We start from the raw sequence: 13,246 nt of genomic DNA, 5'->3' as shown, positions 1-13,246 counted from the left end.
TGTTTTCCGATGTATCAAAAAATAAATAAGTTACATCAGAAAAATAAGTTACAGTCCTCTAAGGTTTAATCCCTGAACCTTACCCTTCCCAACTTATATGTCCCCTAACTCTGATCATGAGTTATCATTCGGAAGTGATTAAATACATGTATAATTTTTTTGCATTATATGTGCAGATAAATAAAATCCAATGAATTTTTCTATTTAAAAAAATTTAGTTACAATTTATCTTCCTATTTGGCCTCAGATTCTACTCTTGTCAATAATCTACTCTTGTTGAATATTGTAGACGTACAACTAAGCAACACATATATGTACATATCATCAAAAGAAAAACAGGTGGGGGCAAAGTTTATATATAATTCGAAGAAAAACTAAGGATGGTCAAGTATATATACATTCAGAATAAAAATTACGTGGGGGCATTTGACCCCATACTCCCCCTCGTAGATCCGTCTCTGGTTGCACTAGCATTCACTCTATTATTCAATAATAGTGCATTAATCACGCTTATTTTATTAACATTCCTTGAGGTTTATTATTACTACATCAACCTCCCTTAAAGTTTCTTATTCTAACGCTCAAGACATCTCTATTATTCTAATTGATCTACGGAGAAGATGGAACTTTTTATTTAAATATTGTAAAAAAATATATTTATCAAAATATTGTATTTTTATAATATTTACCAATCTATGGTAGTTTTGACCATGTGTGATGCCTAGGTGGTCACCTTTTACAAAAACTCCTTATGTGGAGCGTTTTCTTTATGATAGAGGCGAGTCAATAATCGACTAAAGACTCATAAAATGAGGAGTTATCCAGTCACGCCATACTCCTAGGGCAATGCATCACTATTTTGAGAAAAACTTCTCATGTGAAAAATTCTCTTATCCAATCAATCTCCTCATACGAAGAGTCTCTTTCCACATCTTACAAGGCTAAGGCCCTGTTTGAGTTAACAACTTAATTAAGTGCTTACAACCATAAGTGCTTATGACATAAGGCATTAGCGCTTATTTATAAATAATTTTAAAAAAGTTATTAAAATAAATTGAAAATAAATTATATATAAGCCTAAGCTATTTTTCATAAGTTATCCTGAGTAGCTTATGAAAATAAGCTCACGTCATAAGTTGTTTACATAAGCTCTCTCAAACACTTCTTATGCTATTAGATAAGCTAAAATAAGCTTCTCAAATTGGGATCTAAAAGTAAATCTACATGTAAATTAAGTTAAAAACATGTAATCCTAATTGCTTTTCCATTAAAACCATATCCAAATTACAACATAAAATCATTAAAACATAACACCAAAACCTTTTTTCTAATAGATGACATGGTTAAAATGTATATGCGTGGCAAGAAAATCAAAACCCTTTTCTAATCGATGACATGGTCGGTTAAGATGCGTGCGCGCGCGCGGGAGAAAGAGGATCCGAATCCATCACCGACTCATTGTTTCCTTTTAGGGTTTGCCTCTCCAATCTCAACTGCGTTTGGCTCTGGTAACCGCCATTGAAGATCGAAGATAACACGGATCCGAAAATGTCAAACAAGAAGAAGAACGATGATACGATGGATCTGGAAATCTCGCCGGAGTTGAAGAAGGCGAAGATGGAACTGAAATCACCGCCGTAGAAGAAGGAGAAGGAGATGATCGATCTGATACTATCGAAGATGAAGAAGAGGGATAAGAAGAACAAGAAGGAGGCTGTGTTGATTGGATTGAATCACCCAGACTCCAAGATCAACGACGCCATTGATATCAAAGGCCAGTTACTGAGGATGAAAGATCAACTCATCAAACTGCGAGGGTTTTCAGAGGAGAACATCACTCTCTTCATTGACGATGAAGACGAAGCGATCTACGTCAAGCCCACTGAGATCAACATACGCCTCAAGCTTTGCTCGCTGGTTGACACTGCTGAGCGAGGTGATGTCCTCTTCGTCCATCTCATTGGCTATGGCTGTTCTGATGGATTAATTCTTACATCTGATAAACAACACATCCCAGGTATGAATTGAATTACTGCTTGATTTTGATTTGATTTGATTTGATTTGATTGAATTGATGATGATGATGATTCTGCTTTGGTATAGTTCTTTCTTCATGAATTGATTGAATTGCTGGTTGATTTTGATTTGCATTGATTATAGAAATTCATTCAATTTATGAAATATATATCATTCATGATCATAGCGCGCGATAGCGCCGTCGCGTAGTGGACCACTGCTGCGACTTGATCACAGCCGTGACTTGATCAGCCGCGAAATCGCGCTATTCGCGGCCTTCTCTTGTATGAGATTTCATTTTTGGGGGTCATCCGCGATTGACTACTATGTTCATGATATTGCTGCTGCTTTGGTATAGTTCTTTCTTAATTGTTTTGTTGTATGTGCTTGTTTGTGTGTGTTTGCAAACAGATGGTTTTTTCAGGGCGATTCTTATGATAGCAGTCAGACAGGGTTATCATCTGACATTTGTATCTGATGCCTGATTGAACCTGCTGCTAAGTGTACTTGTTCTGCTCAAATTCCATTAGATGTCAAGAGTCAAGAGGAAAAAGACAAGGAAATGACAGAGTTCTGGGATAATATTGTAAATAATCCAGACGCCTTGGATTCATTTGCCACTGTGGACTTTCCTAATTTGAACCAAACCAAGTTGTCGTATGTCGATATCCTCAACCCCAAAGAGAAGAAAGCTAAAGATAATGGTTCTTCACGGGTAATTCTGTTGATGCCTTTCCGAGATCAAAACGCCACCACCCAGGAAGAAGAAGATTCCCTTGATGATCATGCCTCTGATGATGATTTCTCTTATCAAATCCCCACCATCGAGGAAAACGAGTCCTTTGAGGAAGATGATTTTTTCTACTTCCCACCACCAAAGAAAACTTATACCTATGTTGAAAACACCACCACCAAGAAAGAATATTCAATTGATGTATCTGAACTATTCTTCCCCCCACCAAAGGGAACCACTACTCCTCAGCAAAAATCATATGGGGGTTTTACCAATACCATACTCAATGTAATTGATGACTGATGGCAAAGTTACAAACTTGGAGCTTGCTCAAAAGGCTATGAAAATACTTGGAGAAATACCTAGTATTCGTTGCAGCCACCACAACCACGCTCATGCTTCTTTTGTGTGCTGATCAATCTTATGTTGGGAGACTTTTTGAATCCATGCAGTTCTTTTATTTTTCACCATAGTTTGATTCATGTTTCTTTATGTTTAGTTTACTTTGCATCCAACAAACTATGAGATTTGGAATTGAATTTGAATTGTTTTCTGCTATATAAGTTTCATATCTGAATTATGTGTGCATGTTCTATTATCTGCCTGTTGCAAAGTATGAATGATCTTGAAGATTAGTTTTCCTAAATGTCTCATTGGCGGAATGTGATACATGTCTGGCGACTTGATATTATAGGTGACATGATATACTTATATGTTGATTTCTCGTATAAGATCAAATTTTCTCCTGATTTGATGACCGATGAGATTGAAAGGTTGCATCTTCATGATCGGAATTAAGATATCAAAATATAACTAAACAAGTGCTTGTTTACTATTCATGTCCTTAAACTATATAAGTCTTCCATTATCTCTTTGAAGCAATGTCTTAGTCATATGGTAAGCAATAGCATTGAGAATTGTTAACAGCTTAATAGTTATAACAGTATTTCACTCACAAGTCAATGGACTCATAGGAACAGGTGATAGCAAATCAGATGTAGATTGTATAAAAGTATGTGTTTTTTCCTACTGTAAAGTCACAATATAAAATTAGGAGCATACTAAGTGCAAAAAGTCTGCTTTTCTGGGATGCCATATTCTACATCGATTTTTTTAAAATAATTTTTACTTTAGCATTTGGTAATAGTGTTTATTTTAAGCTTAAAGTGGTGTTGTTTACTGCTAGTTAATTATGTATTTAACTGGGTGTTCTGTGTTACGGATTGTGTTTTTCAGTTATAAGTTTGGCATATTTGGCCAAGTAATATTTTTGCTGTGATAATTGTTAGTCTTCAATATTTTGCTGAATTTGTTGGATGGATTTTGTGCATGTATTTGTGAGTTTGGACCTAACTTCGTTTCTTGTAGTTATTCATTTGAAGCCATGATTCATAATCAAATTTGTTCTTCTAACAAAGTCTACTGATTTAGCTTCTTAGCATGACTTCATATAATTGATTTAGAAGTTGGAAATTCTACTTCTAAATTGTGAGCATGGACGTTTTCAAATTTACAAAATAGGTTGGGTGGATGATTATGATTTATTTTTTTGGGGGAAAGGAAAAGCATTTTATTCTCAAAGAAATCTGAGAACCGTCCTTTAAGATGAGATTTAGATGAAACAAATTCATTCAATCCCAAAGACATCATATAATGATAGAGGATCTCAATCCCCAAGATAGGCACCAATTGCATATTGGACCAAAGAATTCATTGCTACATTTACAGCTTCTTCTATAATGACTTCTTTACTTGGTCCTCTAGAATAGGACAGACCAATGACGAAGATGAAGATCCATGAATGCCAATATCTAAGCTCGGCCCCAAATGGTATGTATCTTCGTGTAGGATAGGGACTGTGTTGTAATATCTTCTGCACAATGAACAGAGGCTTATTGTTGCTCCAATGTCCATGGCACAATTTATTGTCAATTATGAGGTGAAATGAGAACAATTAGATTATTCTTGCTGTTTATTCCTTCACTTTTTGCCATATATTTTATTGCCCTGGAAGAATTTGAACTTGTTACTGTCACGCTCTGGGGGCTGGAACTCACTGTCTCACTGATGGATTCAGCCCTATTATTTTGTTTACCATGCTTGTAAAATTAAATTAAATTATTAAAACAATTGAAGAACTCACCATGTTTTGGATTTGGATTGCTGAACAGGGAACGCGTTAATTAGTTTTATATATAATAAATATTAATTGATCTTGTAACCAAATCATGGTAGGTAAACCGAATACTACATGACAAACTAAAATGCTGTGCTTGGTGATTATGTAGGCCCTTAGTAGAAACCGGCCATGGCTGCACATGATTCCTTATCTCTTGAAATAAAAACTACAAAGTGCTTAAGTCTTGAAAGCAGAAAATGTGGATCCGATTGAAATTTCAAGTTGTAGCTTCTACTTGCATTGGAGTGTCTGGACAACTCATTTTCCCGTTTGGTTACCCATTTCATTTTTTATTAAGTGTGTTTATGTTATTAGTATTAGTGTTGGAAAAATAACTCGGGATATGTTGGATACGTTCCCGTTTTCATTTTTTTGCCTGATCGGTAACTTTACGGGGAAGCTTGGGCCTAAAAATGCATTTAATATTATTCTCGATGGATAATACCTCTTCAATGTGAGATATGAGCATGATTTTGCAACTTGGGTAATCATCACCAAATGGGATTCCTAGTTTGGCGTAATCAAGTGCTGTGTGAACATCCTTTAGGATAAAGAGAATGTCCGGCTCAGCTCGGATCCTCGTAGATAGTTGCGTGGCATAAGATTCAATCATTACCTCAACCTTCTTCTTCATTTTCTTCTTCATTCTATTGGGAAAAACAACACAACAATGTGTCGTCTTAGTTTGGGGTTCTTGTAAGGTGAGACCTAATTGACCAGCAATCTCTTGCTGGATTCGGGCTAGGTCAGGAATCTTCCTTATGGTTGTTGTCACAATGACACCAAATAAGTGATCCTCCCGCCGATTTCTCATCTCAACGACGTCACATAGATAACTCAAATTATTATCAACCACTCCGATCACAGAGTAATATATATGATTATGAGTAATATTATGATAACAAAGTACATATATATACATTAACTTGATGCTACTAACTAACCACAACACCATGGGATGCGCGTACTGGTAAGCTACACATCCAAGAGATTAAAACTAATCAAACATTTGAAGAAAAGGGACTAACAGACTCTATAACAAATAACTCTAGGAGGAAACCAATTGTAAGTTAATTACGATCCTTATGTCCTTATTATCTCCATTAAAACAAACTGTTTGTTATTATGGAGTTAATTAAGCATTTCAAAGACAGAGGAGGAGAATATACGTATTCGCGTTTGGAAAATAATTATGGGATCCACTGCATTATAAACTCTATGATAATTGAAGAGAAAGTCTTACTTTTTTTTTTATAGGCAAGAGAAAGTCTTACTTAATTGCCATTATATTTTACGTTTTCAATTTTGTCTCTATATTATTAAATGTTTAAAATTTACGGTATATATACGTGATAATTGAGCTGAGGTTGGGTAAATCACTAAAAGCAAATATTGTGTAAAATTGCTTTAGTCTTAGGTGACACGATAACATTTTGATGTGTTTAGTTTAGGAACACTTGTGTTCGGTGATTTTATCTAATATAAATCTTGAGTAATTTAGACAACCCTGTAAATATATTAATATTTATGGTAATATTTTCATTTGATATAAAAAGTGAAGTGTTAAATAAATCTTAGTTCTCAAAGTAGAGCGACTTTGTTTCCGTCCATTGTTGGTATTAGTGGCCAATGAGTTTTTGCTGAGTATGTAATGTCGATAGATAATTAGAAAAGAGTGTAAATTCGATAAAGTGAAAGCCAAGCGTCGATCATATCAAGGTGTTGGTTTACAAATAGTTTTGGGACGGTAGTCGTGTGGGTCGGTGAGAAAACCAACGTAACGATTCTCTGGCCAAGTGATTACTCGAGAAAAGGGGCTCTGCTCCTCAATGCGCGTAGGTTCTTAAAACACTTCAAAAAACTCTTAGTCACCGATATTGAGAAGTTTGTACCAATAACAAGACTACTAAACTAATGTAAAACGGAAATAGATAAATAACGACTTAAATCGACTGAAGTAAATGACTGGAAAGCTGAATAGATAAAATGCTTGAATGATAGTAAAGAAACTTAAAGGCCGGAGAGTTAAGGCATAAAAATAAAGGCAAAGAGTAAATACGAGAAATTTGTGATTTGATTGATTGATAAGTTGTGTGTTTGCATAAATGACCCTTCCTTTATTTATAGAGACAAGTTCAACTAACCTATAGCAGTTAACAAACACCTGCCACTACCCACGTTTCTCAATGTTTACAAGCATTTAAAATCGTAGGGTGTTGGTTGCTCTATCTGATCGGCTTGGAAGCTTAGTTTAAGCTGATCTTCCTTGCATGGGTTGGTTCTTAAGCAATAGTCGCTTTCCCTATATTGATGGGATTATCCGCTTAGTGTTCTTTAGCATGTGGGGATCTTCCAGAAGCTTGTAAAATATCTCTATCGTGTATTGAGGTCTGTGTAACTTTCCTCAAATCTTGTCCAAATTCAAACACTTAGCCGTTTCACCATGCCTAATCGGCTAGCTTTACCGCCTCGGCTAACACTCCCCAATGGCTAATTTGCCACGTTGGCCCGAAAAACATTTTAGTTGCCTTAATAGCCGCTACGAACTTTTGGATGCCAACACATTGTCCCTCTGCATTATCGATTTAACTGTTACCTAGTGAATCATAATGCAATCATGACTTTGCATGTTCCAAGGAGAGTGATTTATCTATTACTTAAGTCTTTCCGTAGCAACAAATTTTCGAATTTCTTGATAACTTGTTGCCAATCATTGCGATCAGATTTTCATATTGCTCCTATCTTCACTATTAGAAGTTATCTTTTAAATCAATCTATACAATCTTTCATCCTAACTCACTCAACCACGTCTGACGCTAGCGATTCCTTGAACCAAACTCCTTCACACGAAAATGACCCCTCTTCTGCCACATCCTCATTCTTTCATATAGGCATCTGCCACAACCAGGGTACTTTAGGTTTTTCTGGCAATTTGTTTTGAACTCTCTCTCCATGTCTCCAAGCTTTCCACCCATTTTCTGTCCATGTCATACATTTCAAAATAGCCATTAATAAAAGAGAAATAGACTATCTTTCCAATATATTTTCTTCTTTGTAAGATTCCCCACCCCACTTTCATGTTTCAAGGAGATAAGCAAAGGACACCATCCTTCATTTTCCTTTATAAGAAACATTGACATATGTTTTTCATCTTCTTGAACATCATTTTATCTCTAATTCCAACAATATCCTTCCTCCATTACACCACCCAAAACAAAGCTTCCTCCAACCATTCCTTTCTCCAATAGCCTTTGACATTCTCCATTTTTCCTTCTTAAGCAAAAACCCATAAGCTTGCACTACAAAATACCACACAAACATTCATCAGTCCATTCCCCTATAGACTCAAATAGAATCCTTCCATTAAAGCCACCATGAAACTTCTTTTCTTCACAAAGCTTCCATTACAAAAAAAAAACTTCAGCCTCTATGAAACCTCTTCTTCAAGCCCCACCTCACACGTAAAAATACAATCTTGGCAGATAGCCCTAAAAATTCTATCTTGGATAACGTAAATGATTAACTTCTCCATTTCATTTCAAGCTAATCTTACCATTATCCAATTTTCTTTCAATTCACATTACGTCAAGATGATGTGCTTTAAAGGATCAGCACAACTTTTTCTTGCACACACATGGTACAACCTATATATAAAAAAGGAACAATTTTTGCAGCAGTTGTAGCTAGGGTTGTCCAATTTTTGTTCGCCAGCCCGAAACTGTCCGCCCTGCTACCAAAAAAAGCCATATCGAGCTGAACGGGTCGGTTTTCGGGTTGAACGAGTAGAAAAAACCGATTGAACATGGTTTGGTTTAGTTGAGTTCAGTTTGGTCTCTGAACCGACCGAAGTAACTCTTTTATAAAAAAAGGCCAGGACTAGTTTAGTTACACATTCCAAAAAAAAAATCCTTTCTCTTGCTTAAGTTAACCCAGCAGTTGCACCTGTCATCTCTTCTTCTTCATGACACCTCTCACCGCCGCATGCCACCTTTCTCTCTCAGATCCAAATCACTTCTCCTTTTGGCTCATCTCAGCCCTAGAGTTGTTTGCCCTTCTCTCGATCCAGCGTTTTTCTTCTTTCTCCCATCACTAAGACAAAAAACCCTAGTATGAGTAGCCTCTTCTCTTAATCTTCATTGTGCCTCTCGCCGTCGCAAACAAAAACCTAAGACCTCCGTCGTTCAGCAGCTTCGGATCTGCGATATCGTCTCTTCTTTTGCTGCATCTTCTTCGTGTGGGCTGTCTCCGGTGCATCGTCGACGTTCCATGAGGTCCACCACGCGTCTGATCATCTTCATCTTACCTAGTAAGTTCTTCCCTTTAACCCCAATACCCTAAATTTCTGTTCTTACTTTATCTGATATATTTGATTTTGTTTTTCCTCAGATCTGAGTCTAGCATCTCAAGATCCATTGTTGAAGATCCAATCACGAGAACTTAGGGTTTTTTTGTGATTATCTTCTGTAAATGTCTTGATTAAGACCAATGTTGAATATAATCTGTTATTATTTTTTCTGTATGTACTTTTACTCGAAATCACTTTCTTGTGCCCTCCTTATCTTCATCTTTTTGTTTTTGTTTTTTTTTTTTTTTTTTTTTTTCTGAATATTGAACCCGCAAGAACCCACCCGCCGAAAATGTGAACCGTCGAAACTGAACTCGAACAACCATGACGGTAGTACGGTCGGCGGTGGATCAGATGAATTGGTCATTTTCACCGAATGAAACCGATGTTTTCAGCCTGAAACCGACCGAACCCGGTCAGTGGACATCCCTATTTTGTAGCAGAACAAAAGACAAACGTTGCACCAATTAGGTCGTGCAAAAAAAACACCAAGAGACAAAGTAAAGATGAATTATTTAATGGGATTTCTGAATAAAATATAACAACAAAACCAATGATACAAATTGGCATCGACAAATAGGGTGCTTTAGGGTTTTCTGACCCTTTTTTTTGAACTCGCTCTCCATGTCTCCAAGCTTTCCACCCATTTTCTGTTACGATCATTTTTGTATACCCCAATAGCAACAGTAAAAGAAAAGACGAGAGATGATATATGAAAACAATTCGTATGGATTGAAAAGAAGGAGAACCTTTAATGGCTTTGAGGTATTTGAGCCCTAGTGACCCTAGCCCAGTTTTATCTGATAGTGTTAGTGGTTAAGTTTTATCTTTTAGTTGGTAGTATAAATTTTCTATCTTTATTCCATCCAACAAACAAACACCATCAGATAACACTAGCCCACGGTCACTCAAACACTCCAAGTCAACTCTCTTGGATCCAGACCAGCAGAGTAGACAACACTTCAAAGAATACAAGGAAAACATAAGTAAAATAAATATAATATAAAAGGGTGCATTTCCAACCAAAAATATGTCAATATAAAGGAAAATACAATATGCTAATTAATATTATTAACTTACAACAAACTTAAGGAGGAATTGTAGTGTTGGGAATCTCATATATGCGATGTAGGTTTGGTTGGAACCAACCATTCTACAATGGATTTTTCTAATGGACATTGAAATATCCACTTCAATACCAAAACATTATAGACAACATATTACTTAGATTCGAACATAAAGGTTCGGTAATACGGGATAAAATACAAGTGAAAGCGGCTCACATTATAATCAACTAAATTAGTACCCACCGTTGTCCATTTAGAAACTTTTCCGAGTAAAATGTTGATTATTATAGTCAAAGACAAATGCATATCTTATAGCGGATTTTTTTTCCTGAAATTGATACAACCTGCTTCGGTAACATACGTGAATATATGTATGGACAATTTAATGTGATGGTTATATTAAATAATAATATTAACACTTACCGAGTAGCTTCCTTTAACAATTTCCACGACTGCCTCCACTCTATCCCTTAATAGTTAATACAAAGTTTGCTTCTCTTTGATGTTTTTAAGCAAAGGTGAAAAATTGATTTTATTGGAGAATTAAATGATAGATGAAGACCTATGCAAAAGGCCGTAATTTTCTACAATAACATTGAATACCCAACATATACTTGAGGGAAGATATTAGAGCAGGAAAAAGTGGTCTACCTTCTCTTTAGAATGTCTTGAAGAAGTTTCTACAATATTTAAGAACTCTTCATTTGAGGGACAAACCCGATTTGTTGCTTTTGAAACATCTAAAATCATTGTTTTCGCTTTATAGTCGCATGCCACATCTTGTGTTTCTGAGGAGTTATATTAAAACGAGAATTAATATTTGCACTATAGTAGAATCACCCAAACATAGTTATTAATAATTAAATGAGGTTAGAGGGAGAGAACTTACATTCATAATTTGTGATAAAAATATTAAAATTAACATCACTAAACTCGTTATTATCTATAATATATTCAAAATCCTTGACACCTACCACTGTCACATGCAAAACTGCACCTAACTAAAAAAAAACTCCAAAATGGAATCATATGCACTAATATCCGGATGCAACTTACCAATCTAGATTCAAGGATGTGACAAGATTAAAAGTGATATACAAGGGAAACAATGTGATAGGAACTACTGAGAGAAAAACATAATAAAAAATGTTAATAGAAGTCAAATAAATTACAGAATAGATATAGAAATAACAAAAAAAATCTCAAAATGTAATTTCAAATAAAAATTAGTAACATGAGTTTGACTGTTATAAGATTAAAAATTAAACCGTAATGCTATAAAGAAGCAGAGATTGAACAAGTTAAACCTTCAAAGAGAAAGAAGCAGAGACATTAAAAGTGTGAATCAGGGGAACTAGCATTGAAGAGGAAAAGAGAAACAAATTTCACATGTTGGACAGAAAATCCACACTGAAGAGATCAAACTGATAAAAGAAATACAAAAATAAGAGAGAAAAGTGATTATAAAATGGAGTTGAGAGGAGAAGTTTACAAACAAAGATCATCATCACAAAGAAGAAATACACTTTCCTCTGTCACCTTCTACCTTCACCATTATCTTTTCTCTTCATTTACATCCCACCACTTTACTTCTGCTCCCTCATTTCACAAACAAAATCAAAACATGGTTTCCACCAAATCATCCTCCTACCACATTGTGCAACCATAGAACCTTGGTTCTCTCTTCTTCTCTCAAATCTCTATTTCTGTTTAGTCCCTTTTCTTTTTCAAGTTGGGCTCAAGATCTACTCTTTAGTTTCCATTTCTCATTGTTTATTTAGTTTGTGAATTCAATGAGCTGTGCTTTTGTTAATGAATATCTATATTTGTCAAGTTTTAATTTTAATTTTTTATAAAACAAGCAGGTAGTATGGCTCAAAATAAAGAATTGATAATAGGGATACACTTGAGAATTGATTCTCCCACAACAACTGCACCATGGCACGATGCTTATTTGATAGAAAAGATGTTAGTAACTAAGTATAAATTTCCGCCCCAAAATATAATAAAGCTGAAAGATAAGGATGAAGGTACTTCATCTCCGAACCATCCCACCTCGGTGCGAATCAAAAGCGAGTTGATCAAGCTTAGTAATAATTGTAAAGAAGCAGATAACATCTGCTTGTTTTTTGCTGGCCATTCAATCAATCATTTTTGGAAATTTACATTTCAGGGATCCGATGGAAAAACTGTTCCAGGTATTCATAATTTTGAACTTTTTTAACCTTTATTTTAATTACATCTTTGAACTTTTTGATTCACAATGTATAAGTTGGAAAATAAAATATGGAGAATGTAGAAAATGAGGAATTCAATTATTTGTCACACATGTCCTAGAATATCTATATTGGAGAATGCAGAAATATCTCATAAAAAAGATTGCTTCACTAATTAGTTGTGCCACTAATTTCATTATAGTTTTGCAATGTTGATCATACCTGAAAAACTACTCAATTGTTTACCTTAATTGACAGCCGATTAGGTACTTGATGTTTATTAGTCTAAATAATATATTATTTTTTCTCAACGTTTTTAGTGAAAAAGAGATGCAAAGAACAAATAGTAAATTCCAATTAGATTGAACAAAATAGTAGTTGGTTTCATTAATAATGCGATTTTTTAGCATTGAACATAATTTTATTTTGTTTATATTGCGGTATTAGTCTACTTGTGTTTTATTATTAAAGGTTTTTTTCTTTCTTTCTTTTAGCATAGAATATAATCATATATATTCGTATACTCATAAATCCGTGTTACGTTTATACGATTTTACGATTCCTACGCCCCACTCCATTCTTAAGCATAATGTTTTTGACAAACACATGTTGCATCACTTGGTCCACCATTATAATAGACCAATGCATAATTACCCAACTAAAATTATACAAATAGATATAAAGCTAGAT

The 13,246-nt window shown here is 35.0% G+C and overlaps 1 protein-coding gene across 1 annotated transcript; it reads left to right on the top strand.

The window, feature by feature from the left end:
• The first annotated feature begins 1,379 nt into the window (after positions 1 to 1,379).
• LOC130716692 (metacaspase-4-like) lies at positions 1,380 to 4,656 on the top strand. Its single transcript, XM_057566694.1, has 2 exons — positions 1,380 to 2,017; positions 2,428 to 4,656. Exons 1-2 carry the CDS (start codon positions 1,657 to 1,659, stop codon positions 2,499 to 2,501), a joined length of 435 nt encoding a protein of 144 aa, XP_057422677.1. The 5' UTR covers positions 1,380 to 1,656; the 3' UTR covers positions 2,502 to 4,656.
• The last annotated feature ends 8,590 nt before the right edge of the window (positions 4,657 to 13,246 follow it).

The sequence above is a fragment of the Lotus japonicus genome, chromosome 5 (genome assembly GCF_012489685.1).
Source record: "Lotus japonicus ecotype B-129 chromosome 5, LjGifu_v1.2".
Lineage (NCBI taxonomy): Eukaryota > Viridiplantae > Streptophyta > Magnoliopsida > Fabales > Fabaceae > Lotus > Lotus japonicus.
Note: the sequence above shows the minus strand (reverse complement) of the source record. Positions and strands in the feature narration are given on the sequence as shown.